Here is a 27,903-nt window from a genome sequence, read left to right as displayed (position 1 = left end):
CGGCTCAGGGCGTGATCCCGGCGTTATGGGATCGAGCCCCACATCAGGCTCCTCCGCTATGAGCCTGCTTCTTCCTCTCCCATTCCCCCTGCTTGTGTTCCCTCTCTCGCTGACTGTCTCTATCTCTGTTGAATAAATAAATAAAATCTTTAAAAAAAAAAAAGATTCTTTCTCTCCCTCTCCTTCTGCCTCGCTCTCTTTCTCTCTCTTTAAAAAAAAAAAAAATGTGTTCAAGACAGTGTTATCCAAGACTGGAACCAACCCAAATGTTCATTGACAGAAAAAATAAATAACTTGTGATGTAGTCATACAGTGGATTACATACAGCAGAGAGCTACAGCACATGCCACAGCATGGATACATGGACCTAGTATTTACAAGAATGCCAGAAACAAATGAATGTGTACTCAAAAAACAAGCAAAACTAGTCTGTGGAGTTAGACTATTAATACGCTGCAAATGTTGTATTGACTGACCTTGGTGATGGTCACTCAGGTATGGGCCTTTTGATCAATTCATAGAGTTATACATTTGGTTCACAGACTTTGTTCCACTTTAATTTTTTAAAGGCTAATATATTTATATATGGTGTGTTGGGGGAATATCTTGTCAACCGTTGGGCTTCCACTGTGAGGTGATAGGTTTCAAGCCAGCTTTTTCACTGGGTCTCCCAAGATTGTCGGTAAGTGTTCTTTTCTTGGGCCAGTTCTTCCAGAGAGGAATGTACTGTTTCCTGCCTATGGAATCTGAGACTGTCTGCCAGCATTCTGGGAACTAAGCAGCAGAAGGCAGCTGTTCATTGTGCTGTTTCACTGGCACCCCTTTCCTCTCTTGACCCTGTGCCTGGTGTCTAGTGCCTCTGCCTTAGTGTCTCTTCATAATGGACCTCCACGGGGTGGGTTTTTTTTTGGAATAGCTCACTGAGCTTGGCAAATTCTCTCCAAAACTAGTAAAATTAGATAAAACTCTCCGGAGCTCCACTCTGCTTGCTAAATGGGGTGCTGCCCAAATCATGAATTGGTTAATAAAGCCAATTAGATCTTCCAAAAAAAACTAGACAAAATTGTCAAAAACAACCATTTAATACCTGGAAATGACCAAAGGAATATAATGATTGGGAACATTCAGGAAAATCTGGAATTCTGTCACATGAATTAAGCTAACTCTGGTTGGCTGTCTCCCCTGCAGGCTGTGGGTTTGAGACTTCTCCCCTCAAACCATCACTGTTAACCTTTTTTTTTTTTTTTTAAAGATTTTATTTATTTATTTGACAGAGATAGAGACAGCCAGCGAGAGAGGGAACACAAGCAGGGGGAGTGGGAGAGGAAGAAGCAGGCTCACAGTGGAGGAGCCCGATGTGGGGCTCGATCCCATAACGCCAGGATCACGCCCTGAGCCGAAGGCAGACGCTTAACCGCTGTGCCACCCAGGCGCCCCTGTTAACCTTTTTTTAATGTTGAGGAAGTGGATGCTTGTTGAGTTAGGTAATAGCATCATGTGGCTGGCATATGGTGGAGCGGAGACTTGAACCCAGGCGGTCTGACCTTAGATTTAACAGACTGCTGTCCCTGGCTCACCACAGCTCTGTTACAGGGTTGAAGTGAGATAATTGACTTTAGATTGCTTTTCAAATTGTTGGATGCCATAAAAATAAATGAGGCATTAGCCTTGAGAAAGATATTAGAGCTTTAATGGAGAAATTTCAACATTTATAATTGATGATGTCTCTTTTCTCATTGTGGTTTTTTTCCCCCTAACCTTTTCTCTAGGACCCTTAATGCATTTTGTCTTCATTGCCTGTTTTAACCTTTAACATTCCCATGAGCCAAGCAGGAAAAAATTAACAGTTTGTGTTATCCAGTAATTCATATTAGACATGCTCTTTTTTCAAACGAATACAAGAAGTTAGAAACTTTGAACATAATTACTATATCCAGATAGTTAACTTAACTCTAGTTATACTTAAAAGGATGGGGCACCTGGGTGGCTCAGTTGGTTAAGCGTCCGACTCTTGATTTCGGCTCAGGTTATGATCTCAGGGTTCTGAGATCGAGCCCCACATTGGGCTCCATGCTCAGCGGGGCATCTGTTTCTCTTCTCCCACTCCCTCTGCTCCTCCTGCTCAAGTGCTCCCTCACGTGTGCGTGCACACACACTCTCTCAAATCTTAAAAAAAAAAAATTAAAAAATAAAAGGAAATTAGGAAGGTTCTGTTGTTTACGGTCATAGATGTTAAATGGGTGTTTGAAACACTGAACTATATGTAAATTATATTTAAAGTTTATGCCTAAGGTGAGCAAATTGGTATTTTAAATGTTAAATGAAAATTTTACTAGTTTTGAGTGAAAGTTTTTTCAGTTTAATCAGTTGAATAAAACAATGTTTTATTCCCTGGGAGGAATAGAGATGAGGTGGGAGACCATGATTTCACTTTTTAAAAATTGGCAATCAAGATTTTACCAAGAGATTTCTCAGACCTAGTATAAAAAAAGTTGATAATGTTATCAGATTTTCTCTGGTGATCCCCAAAATGCGTTACGGCCAAGGCTCACCACGGAAACCTGGCTGTTAATACTTGGGTGCAGGTGTTAGCTTACCTAAGCTAACACACCAGTAGCCATGAACTTGGCTTTAGGCTTGACCCTTTTCGTGCCAAAATTGAATTAAAAGACTGAATGTGATCATGCTCATCTCCTGGTAACCATGTTCTCTGCTTCCTTTTAGACTGGATCAATCTCAGAGATGGACCCATCACCATATCTGACTCCTCTGATGAGGAAGGGGTTCCTATGCTGGTCACCCCGGCTCCTCAGCAACACGACGAAGAGGACCTAGATGATGATGTCATCCTGACAGAAGTGAGTTTTCTTAAACTTACCATGATGAGGCATTCTTGCAAGTTAGTGATCTGATTCTTTGGCCCTGCAGCAGTGGTTTTTGGGGCCTCTTAGGAACGCTGAGAGCACCACTTCTGTTGCACTGTGGCTCTCTGTGTGTGCTGTGGTCCTGCATCTCTGAAAACAGCCCCTTTCTACCTTGATAATGCCCCTGGAGCTTTAGATGCCGTAGGTTTGGTCTGTTTCTCGACTTCTGCACTATTGCTCTGACTATTCATGCACTAGTCTGCATGTTGCAATTACAACAACCTTATTGTGTATCTTAATATCAGGTAGTGTCATCTCCCCTTTTTACTCTACATTTTTCAGAATCATCCTGGATATTTTCGTGCTTACTTTTTTATATAAATTTTGAGCTCAGCTTTTCTGATTCCAATAGGTAGATCAATTAATTCAAAACAAATCTTACTATTAAAGAACAATTTTTTTATAATTTGGACCCTCTCTAACTTTTCTTCCATCTGGTCTAGCCTTCCTTTATATCCCTCAGCGAGAGCATTTTGAATTTTTCTTAACTATAAATGTTAAACATTTTTTGTTTAGTTTCTTCCCGGTTTTTTTATCTTTTCTGTCACTTTTGTAAGTGGTATCTTTTCTTCCACTGTACCTTATAACCTTTGTTTTTTTAAATTTAGGAGTCTTTTGGTTTTAATAGTAATTTTATATTAGTTTCACATTATCTTTATTGTCTGTAGTTGTTTTTCAGTTGACCCTATGAACTTCTCAAGGGATGGCATCTGATCTATCTGCAGATAATGATACTTGCAGTTTCTTCCTTTCCAGTTTTTATATTTGTGTTTATCTTGTTTAATTATATTAAATAATGCCTTCTCAAAAATTTTAATAGTGGTAATAGGAATGAGAAAAAAACCCACTGACATAAATGGGAATACTTGTAATGTTTCTTCGCTAAGTGAGATGGTGGCTTTTTGCTTGAGATACCTTTCTTTTTTTTAAGATTTTATTTATTTATTAGAACAAACGGGGGAGGATCAGACTCCCCCCACCCCACTCCCCCAAGCAGGGAGCCTGATGTGAGGCTCGATCCTGAGATTCTGGGATTGTGACCTCAGCCGAAGGCAGATGCTTAACCAACTTGAGCCACCCAGGCGCCTCTGAGATGCCATTTTTTTAAAGTATGTTAAAGAAGTAGACATCTACTTTAAGTTTTTGTTAGTGAATATAAAATTCTATCAAATTCCATTTCAGTATCTGTAGAGATTATCATATTTTTCTTCGATCTATTAATTTAAATTCTGTTCTTCTCTGGATCGATTCTGCTTGGTAATGGTATTATGATGTAATGGTAATATGCCCTTGGATTCCATTTGCTAAGATTTTATTTAGGGTTTTCTCCATAGATCTCATGAGTGAGATTGGCCTGTAGGTGTATGTGCGTGTGCCTGTGCTGTCTTTGACAGGGTTTTTATAAACATGATTGATTCTGATTTCGTCAAAAGAATTTAGAAGTTTTCTTTCTTCTTCTTTGCTTTGATATTACTATTTTAAATAACACTGGAGTTACCTGTTCCTTACAGATTTGGTAGAATTTACCCTACAGGCGTTTGGCCTGTTGCTTTACTTGGAGGCCAGTTCTTTGAAACTGTCTCAGCTTCCTCTATGGTAATTAACATGTCTAGATTTTCTGTCACTTTTTTTTCTTTTCTTTTTTTTTTTTTTCAAGTAAGCTTTACACCCAGCATGGAGCCCAACACAGGGCTCAAACTCAACGACAGTGAGCTCAGGACCTGAGCAGAAATCAAGAGTCAGACACTTAACCGACTGAGACACCCAGGCGTCCCCTTCTGTCGCTTCTTTTTTTTTTTTTTTTTAAGATTTATTTATTTTAGAGAGTGGGGGAGGGGCAGAGAGAGAGAATCTCAAGCCGACTCTGCGCTGAACATGGAGCCCAACGAAGGGCTCAGTCTCACAGTCCTGAGATTACAACCTGAGCCGAAACCAAGAGTTGGATGCTTAACTGACCAAGCCACCCCAGGCACCCCTTCTGTCACTTTAATATCAGTTCTGTTCACTGATATTTTCCTACAAAATAATTTCTTTAAGGTTTTTTTTGTAATGTATTTGATAAAATTAAATAAAATAACCTGTTGTTTTCTCTCTGTCCTCTGAGTCTGTGGTTCCTCCATTTTCATTTTCTATTTTGTGTACTTGTGTTTTATCCCCTTTCCCTGATTTGATGACTAACATTATCTTCCTTCCTCCCCTCTTCTTCCTGCTTCACTAAAGAAACCACTTTGAGAATCGTGTTATAGTGCTCCCGTTTGTTTTCTTCCTAATCGGTTTCTGCTTTTGTCTTGAATGCTTTCCTTCTGCTTTAGCATATTTAACATGCTTCTTTGGCATTTATGGTCCCTTTTACTGACTTCTTGAGTTATTCATTCTTCATTCTTTTATATTATTATTTTACTCATTGCCATGTAACCTGTCACCTCAAAACTTAATGGCTTAAAGCAGCTGCAGTCATTTGTTTCTGTGGATCAGGAATTTAAGAAGGGCTCAGCTGGATTGTTCTGGCTTGGGACATCTTGTGTGACTGTTGTCAGATGGTGCTGGAGCTGGGGCAGCAGGGGACCGGAGCAGCTGGAAGCCAGCAGCCATTGCTGTCTTTGGGACTTCTACATAGGATCGCTCTCCCTTTTTAACACAACTTTCTTGAGATATAATTCACATACCATACAGTTCATCCATGTAAAGTATACAGTTTGGGGCACCTGGCTGGTTCGGTCGGTTAACTCTTGATCTCAGCTCAGGTCTTGATCTCAGGGTCGTGAGTTCAAGCGCCACGCTGGGGTGCACACTGGGCGTGGAGCCTGCTTTTTTTTTAAAAAGTATATGGTTCAGTAGTTTTTCATGTATTTACAGAGTTTTCCAACCATCAGCACAATTTTAGGACATTCTCATTATCCCAAAAGGAAACCCATTATGCCCATTAACAGTGATTGCTAATCCCTAATTAGTAAACCTGATTTACTAATTGCTAATTAGTAAACCACTAATTTACTTTTGTCTGTATACATGTGCCTCTCTTATGGACATTCCGTATGAATGGGATCATACAGTATGTGATTTTATTAGTGACCGGCTTCTTTCATTCAACATAACGTTGATCTACATCTACATCTGTGATGTAGCATAAATCAGTACTTCATTCCTTTTTATTGCCAAATAATATTCCATTGTATGGATGTATCACACATTGTTTATCCATTCATCAGCTGATGGACATTTGGGATGCTTCCACTTTTTCACTGTTATGACTAATGCTGCTGTGAACATTCATGTAGCAGTTCTTGTGTGGATGTATGTTTTTTTTTTCTCTTGGTTATTGTCTTAGTCCATTCCAGCCACTATAACAAAATAACGCTGCCTGGGTAACTTATAACAACAGAAATTTATTGCTCACAGTTCTGAAGGCTGGGAAGTCCGAGATCAGGGTTCCATCATGGTTGTGTTCTGACGAAGGCCCTCTTTCTGGTTCAAAGCTAGCACCTCTCACTTGTGTCCTCACATGGTGGAAGAGGGTAGGGATCTCTCTGGAGCCTCTTCTACGAAGGCACTAATCCCATTCATGAGGGTGGGGGAGGCTGACCCAAACATTGAGACCATAGCAGTTATACCCCTAGGAACGGACTTGCTGGATTGTATGGTAACTCTGTTTTACTCTACCAGACTGTTTCCCACAGCAGCTGCACTGTCATACATTTCCACCAGCAGTGTATGAGGGTTCTGGTTTCTCCATATTCTCTCAAACAATTGTTAGTTTCATCTTTTTTATTAACAGCCATTCTTGTAGATGTGAAGTGGTATCTCATGGTTTTGATTTGCATTTCCCTACAGCTAATGATATTTAGCCTCTTTTGATGTGCTTTATTGGACATTTGCATATCTTCTTTGGAAAAATGCCTATGCAGATCGTGTGCCCATTTTTAAACAGGATTGTCTTTGTACTATTGAATCTTTATATATTCTGGGTAGTGTACCCTTATCAGATACCTGGTTTGCAGATACTTTCTCATTCTGTGAATTGTCTTTTCACTATTTGATGGTGTCCTTTGGGGCATAAAAGTTTTAAACTTTGGTGAAATTCAGTTTATTCTTTCATTGTCAGTTGTTTTTGGTGTCAGGCCTAATACATATGATCTGTTTTAAGGGCTTGTTCAGGCTTCCTCACATCACAGAGGTGCCTCAGTGCTAATATAAATTTAGCACTTTAAACTCTTCCTGGAGAAAGACTTTAGAACACTTTATAATTCTATTTATTCACCTCCCAAGTGAAATACTGTTCTTTAAATATACTTTAATTCTGTATACTTTTTTTTTTTTTTTTTTTTTTAGAGAGAGGTGGGAGAAGGGGCAGAGGGAGAGAGAGAGAGAATCTTTTTTTTTTTTTTTTTAAGATTTTATTTATTTATTTGACAGAGATAGAGACAGCCAGCAAGAGAGGGAACACAAGCAGGGGGAGTGGGAGAGGAAGAAGCAGGCTCCTAGCGGAGGAGCCTGATGTGGGGCTCGATCCCAGAATGCTGGGATCACGCCCTGAGCCGAAGGCAGACGCTTAACCGCTGTGCCACCCAGGCGCCCCTGTATACATTTTTTTTTTTAAACCCTACACAATCTTTTTTGTTTTATATGATCAGCATCCACTTCACTTCCTCCAAATATTTACCTCTTTCTGCACCTTGCAGATTATTTTTCTTCTACCTAAAGAACACTCCTTAGGATTTCCTTTACAGTAAATCTGGTCTTTTCACTGAGCGTTAAATTCTATGTGGTATTTCTTTTCTTTTAACACTAGGAACGTATTATTCCAGTGTCTTCTGGCTTTCATTTTTGTGTTGAAAAGTCAGTCTTATTTTTTCTTTTGAAAGCAATACGTGCTTTTAAGAACTTATCTCATATTTGATTTCTGAAGTCTTCCTGTGCTATACTTAGGTTTCTGTTGTGTGGGGTTTTTTAATTCATCCTGCTTACATCTTCAAAACAAATCAAGCCACTGTCCTTCCTGAACATTTGTATTTTGGTCTTCAAATATTGCTTCTTACCTCTCTCTTTCAGAACTCCACTTGCATAGTTGGTAAAACCTTTTCACTGTAGTCTTTATTACTGCTATTTTCTTACCTAATTTTCAATCATTTTGTATCTATGTCTTATTTAAGCTGCTTCCTTTTTTTTTTTTTTTTTAAGATTTTATTTATTTGTGAGAGAGAGTGCACATGTTAGGGGGAGGAGCAGAAGGAGAGGGAGAAGCAGGGAGCCAGACATGGGACTCATCTCAGGACCCGGAGATCATGACCTGAGCCGAAGGCACATGCTTAACCGACTGAGCCACCCCGGCACCCCTCACATTTATTTTTCAAACAAGGTTAGGGGACGAGCAATTTCAGATGGAGGAATTTAAACTATCCAAACTAGGATTCATTTCCAGAGAGGTCCAGCATATTTCCAGTTCAGCCTTGAGCTTGAGATTTACCAGAACCCTTCCCGATGGTGAGTTCTGAATTCCACCTTTGGTGCCTGTAGCTCCTCAGTAATGATGTCAGAGTGTTGTCTTTCCTCTTCAGTTAGGTCTGCGATAGCAAATGCAGCTATAAGAGAAAAGTACTCCAATGTGGGGCTCATTTTACTGGACGACTTCTTCCTGGTTCCTGTCCCCCTATATCTCTGAGGCCTTCAGTTAGATGTTGGATGTTGCTTTGATATTTTGACCAAGTTTTCTGCTTTTACTCAGTAGAAGGTTGTTCAAAATGATCTAGCATGTCATTGCTAGAAACAGAAGTCCACTTTTGTGTCCTTACCCACGTCCTTTCTGAATCACTGTGTGCCAGTAACTTGGTTATGTGATTGAGTATATGTTTGGATTTTGCTTTAGGGGTTCTTTTTAAAGAGAATTTTAAATTTAATAGGGGAATTGACCTTGTTTATATTAAATTATTTATTTAATCACTACATCCAAGGTAGAGCTCAAACTCATGACCCCGAGATCAAGAGGTGTACATTCCCCGGACTCCAGCAAGGAGCCCCTCATTTATATTTATTAATGTGACTGTTACAATTCGTTTTTAGTTCTCTTATAGTATTTATTTTGCTTTACATTTTTACTGCTTTTAAAAATAATCTTTCAGAGACACCTGGGTGGCTCAGTCATTTAAGCATCCGACTCTTGATTTCAGCTCAGGTCACGATTTCATGGTTGTGGGATTGAGCCGTGTCGGGCTCTACACTCAGGAGAGAGTCTGCTTGAGGTTCCCTCTCTCCTCTTCCTCTGCCTCTCTCCCCCCAGCTCATGTGCTCACATGCTCTCTCTCAAAAATAAATAAATACATCTTTTTAAGAAATAATAATCTTTCACTGTATATTCCCTGCATCTTGGAGGTTTTGTTTTTACTTACTTTGGGGCCGTGTTCTAGCTGATAATTTGAAGACTTTTTTTTTTTAATTTTTCTCTTTTTGAAAGCTTTTTATCCTTTGTTTTATTCTTTTTAGTTCTTCTTGTATTGCTTTTATAGTTTCAAATGCTGTCCTTACATGTATCAGTTGATTTATCAGCTTTAAGTGTATTTTTGGACCCCTGGGTTCTTCACTCACCTTCCAGCTTTTGATGATTACCTTATTTCTACTCAACAATGATTTAAAACATTTATATTAAAGAAATGATTATTACTTCTTTGTGTCTGTGTTTCTGTTTTGTCGTTATTTTACCCGCTGTGTAGTACTAATTTTCTCATTGTGTTATTCGTCTGCCTTTTCTTTTTTTAGAAGTTGGGTATCTTTATATAGTTTCTAGTTGGTTTTTATTACTCAACTATGAATGCAGCTGAAGTGTTCCTGGACCAGCTCTTTGTAGGCAGTTTTGGGGAAAGGCTCAGGTACCGTTGTTGGCTCCAGGAGTTTTCTCTTACCAGAGGGTATGTGTGTAGGCAGGAGGTGTTCTGCACATGGACTTACATTTATTTAGCCTTCTCTTCTTACGACCTGGCAGAGATGGCTGGTTCCAGAGAAGCCCATTTCAGAGTTTCTGTCCATCCTGTGTCACTGACAGCCTGCCCCCCCCCCCCACAGAGGTGTTTGTCCCCTTATAGTCTAAGCTCCCCTGAAACTCCTGTCAAGTAGAGTGGTAGTTCCCTTTGTTCCAAACAGGGTATTGGTCTTATCCCCCCAGGGCACATCACCATCTTTGGAAAACTTTCTGGCTTTCTGAAGCTTTTTCTTCCTTGCCTGAAATCTGTGGTGGTACTTCTATCACTGCATTTATTGGCTCCTCCTCTTAGATGTTGTGATTTGGGATTGCACATATCTGTTTGTTTCATCGAAGATTCTCAGTTCTGTGTCTCATTTCTCCCTGGATTGGGGTGATTTCAGAGAAGAGAAAGGTCAGAGGCATCTGTATTGCATTACCTTTTAACTACTCTCTTGGGCGTAAACTGTGGAATGTCTCCGATTTTTTTCTTTTTATGTTACAAGCAATGTGGCAGTGAATATCTGTAATATATGTGCCCTTTAGATACATAAGGGTTTGTAGAATAGATGTAAAAAGGTTACATTGATAGATCCTAAGGGTATACATTTTTAATTTAATCAGTAATGTCAGATTGCTCTCCTAAATTCACCCGCAGTGAATGATAGCCTGAGAGTTTTCCCACATCCTTATCAGTGTTTGATATTATCTAACTAAAAATTCTGCCAGTCTTGGGGCGGGGGTCTTTTTTTAAATTTGCATTTTGCTAATTACTAATGAAGTTTAAATTCTTTTCGTTTTTTGAACAATCCTCATTCCTTTGCTGTTTTGTCGTTCTTTCATTCTTTGCTATGCAGTTGTTTTTTAGTGGTCTCAGGTGAAATTATAATTCAAACTGTAACTCAGGTTCCAGTCTTTGAATGGTTACTTTGATTCTTAGAGTTGTGATCAAATTTCGATGTTAAGAGAAATGTTGAGAAGAATAGGTTTGGTGGGGTAGGATGTTTTGGGTTGTCTTTCTTTCCTGTCCTGTCTCCGAAGCTCAACATAAGTACACAAGGAGACATAGACCTAGGAAAGAAATTGAATTATTAAAATTTCATTTTTTCTTAGACAAATAAACCTCAGACATCACGACCCAATCTCATCAAACCAGCTGCCCAGTGGCAAGATCTCAAAAGATTGGGAGAAGAAAGGCCTAAAAAGTCTAGAGCAGCCTTTGAATCAGATAAGAACGGCTATTTTTCAGTGTGTAACAGCTCATTGTTTGATTCTGGGGCACAGGATGATTCTGAGGAGGACTACGGTGAATTTCTGGATCTTGGGCCTCCTGGAGTTTCTGAATTCATGAAGCCAAGTGGCCAAACAGAAAGAGAACCGAAACCTGGACCAAGTCATAACCAAGCAGCAAATGACATCGTCAACCCGAGATCAGAGCAGAAAATCGTTATCTTGGAAGAAGGTGGTCTTCTTTTACCAGAAGGCGATCCTCTGGACACTGAGAACCAGTCATCCGAAGATTCAGAGACCGAGCTTTTATCAAACCTTGAAGAATCAGCTACTATCCTAGATGATCAAGCCATCGGAGAAGACTGCTGGTTAGACCATCCTTACTTCCAGTCCCTAAACCAACAGCCCCGTGAGATAACAAACCAGGTTGTTCCTCAGGAGCGGCAGCCTGAAGCAGAACTGGGCCCGTTGTTGTATCAGCATGAACCCCCGGGGCTGGCTTTTCCAAGGCCGGCTTTTCCAAGACCAGAACCCCAACAGGATGGGATTCCAGGCCCCTCTTCTCCTCAGCCTGCCCATCCTCTAGGAGAGCTTGAAGACCAACAATTAGCAATAGATGATGAAGAGCCAGGGCCAGCCTTTCCACTGCAAGGATCTCAGGAGCCCAATTTGGAAAACCTTTGGGGGCAAGAAGCTACTGAGGTAGATCAAGAACTCGTTGCACTTTTAGTGAAAGAAACAGTAAGTTTTATTTTATTTACGTGAATAATTAGACACTAAATGTACTGAGTTTTCTTTTACTGCAAAATCACAGCGGGGTGGGGGTGGAGGCACTTATTTTCCTAGGGGATCTATAGCTGGATACATAGAACAGAAGAAGAAAGACTCTGAAGATAGGAAAGTTAAATCAGGATTCCATAATCTAGCCTTAACCCCCAGCAAGCCCTCTGGGATTTTAGCTGCAGATCATAGGTACCCTGGTGCTGTCATACGAGCAATCCCCCTGGTTTTAAAAGGATTTTGCATTAATTCCAATTCAAACCCATAAGGCAGCTTTATAAGATTATCTGGAGCTGCACTGTCCACATGTAGTTTCATGTGCCTGTTTAAGTGTCTTACAATTAAATAAAATTTAAAATTCCATTTCCAGTGGTACTAGTCACATTTAAAGTGCCTGATAGTCACATGGGGCTGAAGAGCTACGATACTGGAAAGCACAGAATAGAACATTTCCATCATTGTATGAGGTTCTGTTGGGTATCCCTGGTGTAGTGTGGTGCAGGGCTGTGGCTTCTGGCTCAGCTGCTCATTGCCTTTGAACAAGCTTTTAACCCTTCTTTCCCCAGATGTTTTCATGTGGCACATTAACTCATGGTAGTGCTTTACTCCTTTTTGGACTCCTTTTGCCTAGGCAGAGATGTTCAGCATTAATTGAAAGAGTGAAGAATGGCTATGGAAAGTGGCAGAGGACCAGACAATCTCTAGGTCCTTTCTAGAGTCCACAGTCTGTGTAAACACATAAGTCTAGGAACGGACCTGCTGTACAGCTCCTTTCTTGTCTTTAGTCATTTTACTTTTTGCCATCTGGTTTTTATTGCAATTTGAAGCCATTCTAGTGGATGAAAAATAATGTTTTTATTCCTTTTCAGGAAGCAAGATTTCCAGATGTTGCAAATGGCTATATTGAGGAGATAATTCATATGAAGAATTATTATGATTTGAATGTGTAAGTATGCCACATGCCTTTTGTTTTTCTTATTGTAGTGAAATATACAGAATATAAAAATCTGCCGTTTTTATCATTTTTAAGTATACAGATCAATGACATTAAGTATCTCCACGTTTTTGCATAACCATCACCGCCATCTCCAGAACATTTTCATCTTCCCAAACTGGAACTGTCCCCATTAAACGTTAACTCCTTACCCCCCACCCTCCACCCCCAGCCCCTGGGACCTACACTTCTACTTTCTGTCTCCTCGAATTTGACTACTCCGGAGACTTTATAATAGTAGAATAACACAGTATCTGTCCTTTTGTGACTGGCTTATTTCACTTAGCATTATGTTTTCTTTAATGATCCTGTTAGAAGAGTTCTGATTTTAGTCATGTACAGACTTTTCTGGGTTTTACTTAATTCTGCATGCTTATGGAATTAAGGTGTTTTGTTAATTCTGAGCATTGATACTACCTGTGTTTTGATCAGGTTGTTAAGGAGTTTTTCTTCCCTGTATTTGTAACAGAAAGTGTTCTGCAGCCACTCTGCCTGTTTGGAGAAGTGTATGGAAGTGTTTCTTTAGTGTTTATCATAAAAATGATAACAGTTTTTAAAAACTTGAAGTGTGCCAAAGAAAACAAAATAAGTCCTTTTCCTTTTATATTCTTTCCCCTCCCTCTGGTCTGCAGAGGTGAAACAGTTGTAGATTTGTGAAGAACGGAATATTGAAACTAATAAAATTTTCAGTTAATTAATACAGATCACATCCGTTGAACAGAAGAGGTAGTATACCTAAACCTCTGTGCTCAAAAGATTATGCCCAGTATTGTAGTCCTCAGGAGTGCAAGTGAGAGCTGTTCCCCACCACAGCCAAGCGGGAGGAGCCCCATTTCCCAGGTCAACAGCCAGAGGAGATGCTCTTTTCTAATTCGTAGAGACACTGTTGGTGCCACTGGCCACCCCGTCTGTCGCCCTCTATCCAAGGATAGCCACTGTGACCAGTTTTTTGTGTGTGTATGGTTTTTTTTAAAGATTTTATTTATTTTATTTTTTTTGAGAGAGAGAGAGAGATAGCGAGAGAGAGCACGAGCGGGGAGGAGAGGGAGAAGCAGACTCCCTGCTGAGCAGGGAGCCCAACGAGGGGCTCGATCCCAGGACCCTAGGATCATGATCTGAGCCAAAGGCAGTCGCTTAAACGACTGAGCCACCCAGGTGCCCCTGTGACCAGTTTTTAAACCAGAATTGAGTCAAAGTTTCATAATGTGTTTATCTCTTTAGCTTCTTAATCTAGAACAATCCCCCACTTTTTTTTTTTTTAATGTCATTGATTTCCTCCCCCCCCCCCCAGTATTTTTAACATAGGTTGAAAGATAAACAAGGAACACCCATATATCCACCACCTGGATTATTATCTGGCATTCTGCTGTAAGATCTTGTGCTTTTACTTCTTTTTGCTCTTTTTCCAAGTTACTTTAGACTTAACGTTTTTTTATAGAAGTGGTATTTTACAATCAGTTACAACCTTTTTTGTTTTTGCTACTGAATTATCCTAAGTTTGACCGATAGGAGCCTCTTAAGATGCATCTGTGTTATTTTGACATGACCCTGTGAGTCTGAGCATGTCTTGGCTTTCTAAAACACAGAGTTAACCTGGGCTTACTTTAACGTTTCTACCCTAAACGTGGAATGTGGTCATTTCTCCCAAGAAATCCAAGGTTTTGCCACTAGCATGTCATCACTAGTTTGGATGTGCATGTTTTCCTTGTGCATTTTGTAAATTTTAACTGTAAGCTCATTTCTTGGGGTTTTGACAGAAACGGTTCCTTCGGGGAGGATTCGCTTTCTTTCATCATGTGCCTAGGGGCAGTGTCGGTCTAACACTACTTTATACTTTAGATTGTTGTCTGCAAGGTTTTGGGTCATCGAGATAGTAAGAATTTAGTCTTGGATGAGGACTGGGTATAATCTTCACCAATTCTCAGAGGGCATTTTGTTTTCCTCTCCATCCACTCGTCGTCAGTATTAAGGCATGTTTCTCCTTGTGGTCTGTGAGCTTTGTCTGTGTGCCCTGTGAGGTAAGGGCTCGAGAAGATGATGATTATTATCATTATCATTATTTTCTTTTTGAATATATAAATGACTTGATGAGTGCACTCAGGAAAATCTTGCTTCTGTTTAACTTACTCCTCTGGGGTTTCACCTGCACTTAGGTTTGGACTCTGGGAACTCCTAATTTTAATTCGATGTACTTTGCAAGTTCTATTTTAATATTCAGAGTTTTTTAAACCTTTTTTATTGTGGACTATAACACACATACAGAAAAACGCACAAAATAAAGATAGCCTAACAATTTATTACGAATCAAACATTCATATAACTACTACCTAGAAATCCTCAAAAAATAGAACATTGCCACCATCTTTGAACACTGTTTAAAGATTTTGTGAAGATTTCATGTTGTCTCTATTCTTTTGTGACTGGCTTCTTTCACTCAGCATTATGTTTCTGGGGTTTACGCATGCTCTGTATAACTGTAGTTCATTCATTTTCATTGCTATGTGGTATCCCATTTGTATCAAAGTACTGTAATTTTTCCCTCTAGTTAGAATTTGAGTTGTTTGCACTTTTTGGCTTTCACAAATAATGCACCTTTGAACCATACTTCCACATGCCTCCCGAGCCCCCAGTCTTGACCAAATATGGCCTTCTTTGCCATCCTGTTGGCTACTGCTATTTTTGTTGTTGTATGTTAAGATTTTATTTATTTACTTGAGAGAGAGAGGAGTGAAAGAGAGCATAGAGGGAGAGGGAGAAGCAGACTTCCCACTGAGCAGAGAGCCCAACACAGGGCTCAGTTCCAGGACTCTGGGATCATGACCTGGGCCGAAGGCAGATGATTCACTGAATGAGCCACCCAGGCGCTCCTGGCTACTGATATTTTCAAGCAGAAATTTTTCATTTCTGAATTTTTTATCTTGTTTCTCATCTTTGGGAAGATTGGTCTGCCATTACTAAAAATGAAAGTGCCGTTTTTTTCTAAGGTTTCAAAATATTTTTTGAATATATAAATGACTTTATATTAATATAAAATAATATATAAAATAATTACATTTTTAGCTAATAAACTTTTTAGAGCATTTTTAGATTCATAGCAAAATTGAATGGAAATAGCTAGTACATTTTTACAATAAAAAGTATCTCCTAGACTTCCCCTCAATTAAAAAACAACTAAATTTATTTTTATGTAACCTTTTAGTTCTTCTTGGAATACGAACACGATTTTTTCAGAGGGTAAATGCAATGCTGGATATCTTATTTATGAAATAAGCAAAAAATATTTTCCATTTTTTCTTTATGATGTTAATGATCACCTTTAATAACAGTTTTATTGAGTTTTCCTTTTTGTTAAATACTTTGTTCATAGTTTTCACCAATGTTCTAATTTGTCTCCATATGGCACTTTGCCTTTTCTTTCTGTATACTCGCTACATGCTGAAACCCTAAAAGTTAAAATTCAGGGTTGGACATTATAAACAGATTTATGGTCGTTGAAACATATTTCCAAATAGATTTCCAGTGGAGTTGTACCAGTTTATGTTGCTGTTGGAGATGTATATGAATTGCGTTAGCAATTTCTCAGTGATAACGCAGAGTGGTGGCGTTAACTAGGCATAAAGTAGTTTACTATTTTAGTTTATTTCTTTGATAATGGGCTGCATGGCTATTTTCATATATTTGTTCTAATTCTATTTCTCTCCTATGTGAATTGTTTGCACCTTTACTCACTGAATTCTTTTGTTGTTCATGTTTTCCTGATTATGAAACACAATACTTGTTTGTTCAGTTTGGAAAATATAAACGATTAAGTATAAACCTAGCACACATAGCTACGCATACTGTAGAATATACAGAAGAATGTAGAATACTGATTTGAATAGGAAATGCCAAGTTTAAGTATTTTTTAATAATTTATAGTAAATATTAAGTAGCCCTTTAGAAATTTAGTGTACTTTAATGTTTCCCTCTCATTTTACAAATGAACATATCATTTTTCAAGTATTTGCAAGATTAATTTCTGTGAAATATCAGTAAAATGTGATCAAATTGATAGATTCTGTGACAGTTTGTTCTCTTACCTCCTGAGTTTCATACATACCCTTTTTTCTAGAGACTTTCTGATTCCATGCCTTTCACATCACTTAGATGCAAATATTCATTCTTAAACATATAAAAATTCTTGTGAAATCCAAAGAAAGGGGACTGTGCAGTAATTTTATTAAATCTTTTCAGACCTGTAGTCTTTTTTTTTTTAAGATTTTATTTATTTATTTGACAGAGAGAGAGAGAGCCAGCGAGAGAGGGAACACAAGCAGGGGGAGTGGGAGAGGAAGAAGCAGGCTCATAGCGGAGGAGCCTGATGTGGGACTCGATCCCATAAGGCCGGGATCACGCCCTGAGCCGAAGGCAGACGCTTAACGGCTGTGCCACCCAGGCGCCCCCAGACCTGTAGTCTTCTGAGTTTCCTGACGTGACTTTTGTCCCTGGGCTCTTGGGACTGAGGTGTTCATTCCCACAGCTAAGCTAAATATTGTTAATGTAGACCCAGAAGGAGGCACAAAGCAAAGTTGAGCAAGCTGGCATTGTGTGTGGCTGACTCTCGGTTACTTTATGTGTGTCTTTAAATCACCTTCAGACATAACCAGCTGGTTATCTTAGCAGGAGGGATTTATTCACCAGAGAACCTCCTGTGATGGTAATCTCTTTGAGCTGATTACTAAGACTTTTCACTCACATGTGATGAATCTTAAATTGGATCAAGGCAGCAACAACTATGTAAGGAATAAAAGCTTGGAACACCAGCCTGGCTCTTTTAGCAGGAGTGCTTTCTTGTGACCCTTCGGCTTGTCAGGTCAGATCGGGTATGAAATAATATACATAGGTGGGCAGACTTGAGTTCTGACAAGCCTCCCACTGCCTTTTCCCCCGGGCGGTAAATATTGATGTCTTCGGTTATAGTTCATTTCTATAGAAGAGAAACTTTGTATTTAATTACCTGAGCCACTGAATGTCATTTAACCTCCGGAAAGTTCTGTTGGTAAGGGTAAAGATATTAAAACAGAAATGACTTTGGGGCGCCTGGGTGGCATAGCGGTTAAGCGTCTGCCTTCGGCTCAGGGCGTGATCCCGGCGTTCCGGGATCGAGTCCCACATCAGGCTCTTCCGCTATGAGCCTGCTTCTTCCTCTCCCACTCCCCCTGCTTGTGTTCCCTCTCTCGCTGGCTGTCTCTATCTCTGTCGAATAATAAATAAAATCTTTAAAAAAAAAAAAAACAACACAAATGACTTTGACAGTTCAAAGAGAGCCTCTGGGGGCGCCTGTTTGTCTCAGTCAGTAGAGAGCCTCTGACTCTTGATCTCAGGATCGTGAGTTTGAGCCCCACGTCAGGTGTACAGATTACTTTAAAAGAAAAAAAAAGATTGCATCTTAAACAGATTTGATTGAGATTGAAACATAAATATGTAACAGAACGAGAGCCTTTGATTTCTGCCATGTGGAATTCCTTATCTTGCAGTGTTTCGGTATGTGATCTTCTTAATATTGAAAATATAAAATGAATTGGTCAGAGAAGAACCCCTAAAATATGGTTGGTTTTTTATTTTGCTTTGTTTGCTAGAAATTACAGCTACTTTTCTACCTCTGTGTCATATACTGTAATTCTGTATCATATACTTTAGAAAATAAATAAAAGTAGAAAATTTTAAACGATGAGATTTTAAAAAATAGGAGTTGTAATACTTTCTTCCAGTACCCTAGCAGATCATCTTCCGTGGACCCCATGTGGATACCACTGGCTTCACTCATGGGTAGCCATTCTCTCAAAGAAGATTCTTTACTGAGTGACCTTTTTATCTTTCCCCGAGTTCCTGATGTCTGACAGTTTATTGGGTTGTGGTAGCCACACTTATCAGAACATTACAAACAGGCATGTTTGAAATGGAGGAGCTGCTCCATGTCTGGCTTGTACTTTGTCTGGACGTGCATGTAAACAGAGTTGTTTAGACCTTGAGGCCTTTCCCCATACATCCTGGATTCTTGATGGTGGCTAATTCTCAGGTCAGCCTGCAAAGATCTGTATAACCTGCAGAAGGGGTTGCAGAAGAAGCATGCGTCTCCCAGGTTCTGTTCCCAGACACTCTGCCCCATGGGTGAGAAGGGGAGTGCTTTTTCTGTCTTCTTCCTGCTAGACCTGTCCTACTATTAAAGGTTCCACTGTTGGCACTGGACAGGAGAGACCTGGGAAGAAGGAGGGTTTCAAGAATCATGGGATGGAGTCATCCTAAGAACCTGTAGGAGCAAGGAAAGGGAGAAAGGTGGAGAGGGGAATTCCCATGGCCCTTTGCGCCAAGAAGTTTTCCTGCTACTGCAGTGGCTAGTGCTGCACACCCCCCAGGCTGTTCTTATCTCTGTGGAATCATCCCAAGAGTTCAGTATGTTGCTGTATTTGGTTGCTACAGGGTGAAGAACCTTGCTGGTTAACATTTGTTAAATCCGGACATGATACATCAGTGTGTGTTATCTTACTCTATATTCTTACCTTTAAATGTATTTCATAATAGTGAAAGGGACAAGGCTGTGGGTTTGGCATGAAGAGAGTCCATTCTTAAGCAGACGTGATCTGTTCCTTTACCCTTGCAGCTGGGCAAACTGAATGTCACTGAAATTCCTCATGGGTATTTGTATTACCAGAGGGTTACAAAAAGCATTAATGAATTAACAGAAGGTCTTTTATATTTCATCTATTTACTTAGCAAACTTTTTTTGTGTTTTTTTATTTTATTTAAATTCAGTTAATTAACATATAATGTATTGTTGGTTTCAGAGGTAGAGGTCAGTGATTCATCAGTCTTATATAATACAGAGTGCTCTTCACATCACCTGCTCTCAATGTCATCACCCAGTTACCCCCACACCCCCACCCCCTTTCCTCCAGCAACCCTCAGTTTGTTTCCTGTGATCAAGAGTCGCTTATGGTTTGTCTCCCTCTCTGATTTTCTCTTGTTTTATTTTTTCCTCTCTTCCCCTAATATCCTCTGTTTTGTTTCTTAAATTCCACATATGAGTGAGGTCATATGATAATTGTCTTTCTCTGATTGACTTATTTCACTGTGCCTAATACCCTTTAGTTCCATCCATGTAGTTGCAAATGGCAGGATTTCTTTTTTTGATGGCTGAGTAGTATTCCGGTGTGGGTGGGTGTGTGGGTGTGTACCGCATCTTCTTTATCCATTCATCTGTCTATGGACATCTGGGCTCTTTTCATAGTATGGCTGTTGTGGACATTGCTGCTATAAACATTGGGGTGTGGGTGCCCCTTCTTTTTCACTACATTTGTATCTTTGAGGTAAATACCCAGTAGTGCAGTTGCTGGGTTGTAGGGTAGCTCTATCTTCAACTTTTTAAGAAATCTCCATAGTGTTTTCCAGGATGAAGCAAACTGTTTTTAATTGCGACTGTGGATACATTTGCCACCCCTCGTTTGTTACAGTTTTTGACAAACAGTAGATAATCTCCATCTGAATTCTCCAATTCCGTATAGTTCAGCCAGTAAGAATTTCAGTGACTTCATGACATTGACACCTGACTCACAGAGAAGTGTGCATTCATTAGTATGTTTCTTGGTTTTAAAACTAGAAGCAAAAATAGAAATTAAGTATATCTGTCTTTTATTTATTTGTTTATTTGTTTCATTTTTCTGATCTACAAACATTTTAATAGGCCAATCATCACTTATGATGAGACACATTATTTTTTTAGACGTTGTATTTAAATCAGTGGCAGGTGTGGAATTTGGAAGCACTGTGAAAATAACATCATTTATTTTTGCAGACTTTGTAATTTTCTTCTGGAAAATCCAGACTATCCAAAGAGAGAAGACAGAGTCATTATCAACCCCAGTAGCAGCCTGCTTGCCAGCCAAGATGAGGCAAAGGCAAGTGTTGTGCTCTTTGTTTTGCAGTCTGCCTAGAAATGCTCTGCTTTTTTCATCTTTGTGGTAAGAAAGTGCTTCATTGGGACACATTTTTTAAAGACTAGCCAGGAAAATAGAATTTCAGAATGTACTTATGCCTTCCGTGGGTTTTCCCAACCTGAGCCACTTTGGATTCTGTATTTAACTTCTTTTGTTGTAATGCCATGGTCTCTTTCCCACAAAAAGTTAAACCCTCCATGTCTTTAGTCTTACAAAACAAGTTTTTAAAATGAAACAAGAATTGGCCAGGGTCCTTTGTATTGTTTTGGTTGTTTTGTTTTTTCAATATTTTATTATGAAAATTTTCAAACATACAGTAAAGTCAAAAGAATTTTGGGGCGCCTGGGTGGCTCAGTCGTTAAGTGTCTGCCTTTGGCTCAGGGCGTGATCCCAGAATCCTGGGATCGAGCCCCACATCAGACTCCCTGCTCCTCTGGGAGCACTGGGAGCCTGCTTCTTTCTCTCCCGCTCCCCCTGCTTGTGTTCCCTCTCTCGCTGGCTGTCTCTCTCTCTGTGTCAAATAAATAAATAAAATCTTAAAAAAAAAAAAATTTTTACACTGATCACCTATATATCTACCAGCAGTACTATTGAAAGTTAACATTTTATTATATCCACTTTGTCACATATCCATCCCTCTGTCCATCAGTGCATCTCTCTTATATTTCATTATGATGTATTTCAAAGTCACAAAAACAACACACTGTCCCATACATACATACTTTAGCATGCCTTTCATCACTTAGAGTTCAATATCTGTTTATAGTTTTTCTTTTGATGTAAGATTTATATACAACACCTACACCTCTATAGCCAAATCCTGTATTAAAAACAATTTGATTTTTTTTAATCTTTTTTTTTTTAAGATTTTATTTATTTGAGGGAGGAAGAAAGCAAGCACAAGTGGGTGGAGGGGCAGAGGGAGAAGCAGACTCCTGCTGAGCAGGGGACACCACCCTTCCCCACCCCACCCCACCCCACCCCACCCCCCGCCGACGCAGGGGCTTGATCCCAGAACCCTAGGATCATGACCTGAGCCAAAGGCAGATGTCTAACCAATTGAGCCACCCAAGTGCCCCTGATGTTTTTAAATCTTAATCATCGCTTTTATTTGTAATCCTAACTAGCATTTAATGTGTCAAGTGGTGAAAGAAAGTAGATCAGAACTGCTTATGGCTGCTTAATCCTTCTACTCCCCACACGGTCTTTCGACTGTCTGTTTTACATATTCTGTAGCAAGAGAAATGCTAGTTTTTTCTAAACGTTTTGTGGACAGAAGTTGGCTGAAAGATGGGTTTCAAATCCACAGCTATACTTTTTTACTAGTTTTGACTGGCACAAGTAGTTTCCAGACTCCAGACAGCTTATTTAACATCTCTGAACCACCAGTTTCTTCATCTCTGTACAGGACTGGTAACCTCTGTAGAATAATCATGAATACAAGTGAGATGATTCTGTTTTGTAATAAGCAGTTCGTGAAGTGTGATACCCCCTCATGGGAAATGTACTATCTGGCCTCCTAATGTTGTGCCCCTTTCTCTCTCTGTCTCTCTCGTTTCAGTTGCCTAAAATAGACTTTTTTGACTACTCTAAATTGGTTCCTCTTGACCAGCGTTGCTTCATCCAAGCTGCTGACCTCCTGATGGCCGACTTCAAAATGCTCAGCAGTCAGGACATCAAGTGGGCCCTGCATGAACTCAAAGGACACTATGCAATCACCCGAAAGGTGCTCTACTTGGTCTTCCTGGTGGGGTCACACCTCTTGACTACTTCTTCCCGTGATAACAGAATGAAGAGTTCAGCTTGCGGAAATTGGGATGGTTTATGATGGCAAAGAGCTAAGGAATTTGTCAGGGTGAAGATAAATAGACAAAGGTATTTGCTGATCAGGAGGAACTGAATGAAAAGAAATAATAGATTAGAAGCAGGGAAGTTCTGAGGGCGCCTAGCTGGTTCAGTCAGTAGAGCATGTGACTCTTGAACTCAGAGTCGTGAGTTCAAGCTCCACCTTGGGCATGGAGCCTACTTTAAAAAAAAAATGTTTCAAAAAAGCAGCAGGGAGGTTCTGGTTTGTCCATGAAGACATGGAGGGTAGTGAATATGATTGTGGAGGGCGAGATGACTAGGTGCGAAAGTTGTGTTCCAGCGTCCCTCCCTGCTTTCCTCTCCAGCTGGAGGCAGGTCTCCTAGTGAAGGTGGCCTCACCCTTAGTCTAGGCCCCTTCCCCCTTATGTGGCCAGGAAGATCCAGGCAGCTGTCAACAAACTCCTCTAATTGTAGGTTAATCTTAGGTAAAATACTCTGAGGAGAACACAGAGTTAGTGCTTTCTATTTCTGAATCTCATTCCTCATGCCAAATAGGGAATGCTGTGTTGTCACTGAAAAATGAATGAGCTTCCCCCCCCCAAAAAAAAAAAAAAAACAGTGACCGCAACTTCAGGCCCTCCTGGCATCTTCATTGCTCCAGGGCTTCCTGACACCTTTGTTGAGCTCCCAGGGAGCCCAGATGAAGCGGGAAAGGGCAGCAGCAGGAGCCAGTTCCTGTGGCCTGGGGGTGGGTTGGTCCTGTTAGCAATGTCCCTACCACTGTCCTGGGACCAGTAAAAGAAATTTGGCTAGCAGATGCTTCTCCCTGGTCGTCCCACAGCCCACTCATCATTTGGGTGGGAGGTTGTAGGGTTTTGTGGCTCACCTATTATTTATATCTTCCTTACCCCTTTCTTTGTCTTTCTGGTCTGTCATGTTTTTTTATGGTGTCTGCTGGTTTTGGTGAGTAGCTGGAAAATCTACAGCGTTTTGAAATGGGGTTGGGCTGGACCGTTTGAATGAAAGTGGGGTATTTATGGGGAAGTACTGTTTGGCAGAAGCTAAAACCTGTTGCATTCAGTTAGAACTTCTCCCTGCTGTATGCAAATGGTGCCCAGGGGTTCTGCCCTGTGGACGGTGATGCTCTTGTGGACTGGGTGTGGGAAGCATACCCAGAGATGTTTTCTAATTATGGTCATAGCACATCTTCCCTGTGCCACTCCCCAGACATGATGATAGCTTAGTCTCCTGATATATATATATGTGTGTGTGTGTGTGTGTGTGTGTGTGCGCGCGCGCGCGTGCTTGTTCATTCACTGGAGACAGTCACATTTGCCTGGATTTTTTTTCCTTTGTATTATAAACATCAAACACACATAAAATTAGAGATTGTACTATAACAAGTGCCTGCTTACCCATCACCCATCACCCAGCTTCAGTCACTGTCCGCTCCTGCCTAGTTTTGTTTCATCAACCACATGACCCACTTCTTCCCTCCCTGACTGTTTTGAAGCAAACTCCAAGAATTGTTTCATTTTCTTTAAATCCATTAACTATTTTAGGTTTACATTTAAAAGATAGATTCTTTTTTTGAAAAACAATCAAAATACCATTTTCACACCTTAAAAAGCAACATTATTAGATATCTACTCATTTTGTTCAAATTTCTCTGGATGTGTCATAAACCTTTGGTCATATTGGGGCACCTGGGTGGCACAGCGGTTAAGCGTCTGCCTTCGGCTCAGGGCGTGATCCCAGCGTGATGGGATCGAGCCCCACATCAGGCTCCTCCGCTAGGAGCCTGCTTCTTCCTCTCCCACTCCCCCTGCTTGTGTTCCCTCTCTCGCTGCCTGTCTCTATCTCTGTCAAATAAATAAATAAAATCTTTAAAAAAAAACAAAAACAGAAACCTTTGGTCATATTGAGTTCCAAGTAAGATTCTTTCTTGCAGTTCGCTGATAGTTACTTACATCTCTTAATCTCTTAAGTTCTCTTTCCTCCTCCTCCCTTTACTTTTTTTTGCTGCTCATTTGTTTAAAAAAATTGGTTGTTTATCTTACAGGTTTTGACAATCTAGCTTTTGTTGATTGTACCCTGTGGCATCATTAACTGGTTCTTTGGTGTGCTGTATTTCCTATAAATTGATAGTTACATGTAGAATCTTGATCAAACTCAGGTTTAAGTTTTGTCCCCACTTGAATTTTAGTTCCATTTCTCCCAGTTGGATCTCTGATTTTGAGCCTGTGTCTTGAACGTGCAGAGCTTCAGTTCTCTTGGTGAATAGTGCATGTTTTATGTGGCTGGTAGGAGAATTAGGTGGGATACAGTGTAGAGCAAGCCCATCACAGTGCTGTGTGAATCAGGTGTCAGTAACAAGTTCCTTCCATTTGCTAAGGAACAGTTGTCAAGCCTCTGCATTTAGAAATTTCCCAGGAGCCTGCCTTACAGTATGACCTTAAGAGTCAGTCCTTAGAGTGATACAGCAAGAGCCTCCTGTGATACAACCTCCTTAGGTTCACAGTGCTGAATTCACGCTGGAGGGGCCTGCGACCCGAGGGCCTGCTCTGTTGTTCCCAGCCTTGGTATGGAGGCCCAGGGTGCAAGAAGACTCTGCCCCCAGTGTGCGTGTGGTTGAAGATATTTTAGCTCAACTCTTCATGGACGTATCCCATGGGTAGGTTTCTTGGAGGCCACAGTGCAGCTGCAGTAATGTTTCTTTTGGTTGTTAGCTCTGTTAGGGACAAAAGTGCTCTCAAAAATGAGTAACTTTTTAAACTGGAGGGAACAGATCATCCTTAAAATTCATGACAGAAGCTACTTGTTAAAATGAATGTTGATTTTTATCAAAGTAATTTATGGCCATAACTTTAAAAATCAATTAGTGCCAAAACACTTATTTGTAATTTTTTTTTTAAAGATTTTATTTATTTATTTATTTGACAGAGAAGGCAGCAAGAGAGGGAATACAAGCGGGGAAGTGGAAGAGGGAAGGGGGAGAAGCAGGTTTCCTGTAGAGCAGGGAGGCCGATGCGGGGCTCGATCCCAGAACGCTGGGATCATGACCTGAGCCGAAGGCAAGCGCCTAACGACTGAGCCACCCAGGTGCCCCATGTGCTTATTTGTAATTTTTTAAACCACATGCTGAAGCTCCCTTCCTCACCCACTTTCTCTCTTTTCTGGACACAGCTCGACTCTTATCTGTTTTGGTTTTTTTCCTGGTACTTACCTCCACATTTATGAACACATGCTTATGCTTGATTAGTTTTAGAAATTACTTTAGTTTTCTCCTATGGTAGATGGGGCTCTAGATGTTACGCACCCATATACATTTACCTTTTCAATATACAGTTTTTGTTCAATCTGTTTTTAAAGTTTTTATCATTATGACTGGAAATGTTCACTGCTAGGGCAAGTAAGGTGTATGATAATGTCTCCTTTCTTGCGTTTTCTTTTTTTCTTGGAGTTAAAATTGGTTGCCTCCATCTTTTCTTTGCTTTTTTATTTTTGTTTCTTTGTTTTTTGATGCTGTGGCTGTTTTTTCGTGGCCGGCAACTCTAAAACACTGTTCTCATCACAGTTTGCCTGTTGTCAAACCTGTCCATCAGTCCTCAGTTCATTTTTTTCTCTTCCTCCTCCATGCCTGTGTATAGCTGTCCACTTGGGAGTTCCCTTTGCCTTTGGACAAAGCTTGATTCTCTGTGTTTTAGATCCTGACAACTTTCTCTGTCTTGGTTTACACACTCAAACTTGGCTAGTAGTTCCCCTGGGTTGAAAATTATTTCTCTGCCAAGTTTTTCCTCAATAATCCTGCCACAGATGTAACTGTCTCTTTCATTCAGACAGCATGTTGAGTGCCTACTGTGGGCCATGCACTGGGAAAATCACAGTGAACAGTGCCAAGGCCCCTTCCCTTGTGGAGCTTAATACTAGTGGACAGTGTCCTCTACTTTAATCACCCCTTAACTTCTGTTCTCTGACATGTGCTCATTCTGAGGGTCTGCACTCCCCAGCCTCCCCAGATTTCTCCCTTGTGTACTTTAATCATCACCTCCGTCTCCTTACAGGTGACAACATCTGCATTTTTGGAACTGACACCTCCACCAGGCTCCACAGAGGAGTCTGTGACCACTCCTCAGCTTTTGTTTCATCAGATACGCATTGTAGTATTTCTAGGTCATCCCTTAAAGGAGTTTTGGCCATCGTCAAGATATCCTAGCAGACTGTATCCTTGGTTCTCAGAACCAGTACCTTGAGTGGGGATTGATTTGGGAATGTGAGCAAGCTGGAGGGAGAAATGCCAGATAAGTGTAAAAGGAAAAATTATCTTCAGTATCTGTTGTTCCTGTGTTCCTCCTGGTAGGTTTTTTTGAGTACTTTGTGATAGTTTTCAGACAGACCCTGAAGACAATGGCATCTGTAGAACACAAATTAGCTTCCTTCCAAAGAGCCTTCAGTCCATCTGAGAAGATTAAAACGGTGTGACGAGTGTTACAAAAGAGCAAATAAAGGTACATGAGAGCACTAGGAAAGAAAGGAGGGTGTCATTTGAACAGGATCTTAAGGGAAAGATGTTTTCGCTAGAGAAATCTTACGTGCAGAGGCAAAAAAGAGTAACCATGTTGCCTTTGGGTAGGTGTGAATTATAACTAGCAGTTCTCGAAAGAGAAGAACTCTGATTTATAATTGTATTTGATCTATTTAACTAGATCTTTAGTTAAGATAAGGAATGGTTGTCGTAACCCCTGAAGTAAGATTTTGGAGGCTCCTTTAAGTTGTCGGCAACATTTGTTTTAAGATAAAATTTTCCTGACAAAGGGCCAGTATGGATTTTTTTCCTTCTAACTAGAAATAGTATTTAAATGGGACCAAGGTAATGACCTCATTTCATCTCCAGACAGGAGGGGAATGTGGTTGAAGACCCAGTGGGCTACCAGTTACAAGCTCTGAGTTCACATTCCTATTTCTTTAGTTGCTGATAAATGACATTTACCCTTTTAATCACCTCATTTATAAAATTCTGGTTATCATAACTTGTCCTGCCTTTTTTCCTGGGTTTTTGCAAATAGACCTGGTTCAAGGATGAAGTGTTCACCTCTAGGTAAAACTTGGTAGAAATTAGTGGTCTTGCCGCAGAGTACAAACATATGACTTTAAGATTGGGACCTAAGGGTTTGTGGGGAACACTTCGGATAGTCCGCACTCCAGAAAGAAGAAACAAAGCAAGGGAGGATGTTGATCAGGGAGATG

General features: G+C 40.2%; 1 protein-coding gene across 4 annotated transcripts in view; it reads left to right on the top strand.

The window, feature by feature from the left end:
* The window catches only part of RNF216 (ring finger protein 216), a 144,738-nt gene that overhangs the window by 19,641 nt on the left and 97,194 nt on the right, over positions 1–27,903 (top strand). For 3 of the 4 annotated variants that reach the window (XM_045813390.2, XM_087867099.1, XM_045813393.2), the window contains exons 3-7: positions 2,725–2,858; positions 10,987–11,844; positions 12,753–12,829; positions 20,709–20,811; positions 22,412–22,576. In XM_045813390.2, coding sequence (XP_045669346.2) covers positions 2,725–2,858; positions 10,987–11,844; positions 12,753–12,829; positions 20,709–20,811; positions 22,412–22,576 — 1,337 coding nt within the window. The remainder of the gene's footprint in view (positions 1–2,724; positions 2,859–10,986; positions 11,845–12,752; positions 12,830–20,708; positions 20,812–22,411; positions 22,577–27,903) is intronic. The other variant, XM_045813391.2, reaches the window with a different exon arrangement.

Source organism: Ursus americanus, chromosome 2 (genome assembly GCF_024610735.1).
Source record: "Ursus americanus isolate L20-20 chromosome 2, mUrsAme1.1.p, whole genome shotgun sequence".
NCBI lineage: Eukaryota > Metazoa > Chordata > Mammalia > Carnivora > Ursidae > Ursus > Ursus americanus.
This window is presented reverse-complemented; position numbering and strand designations above follow the sequence as displayed.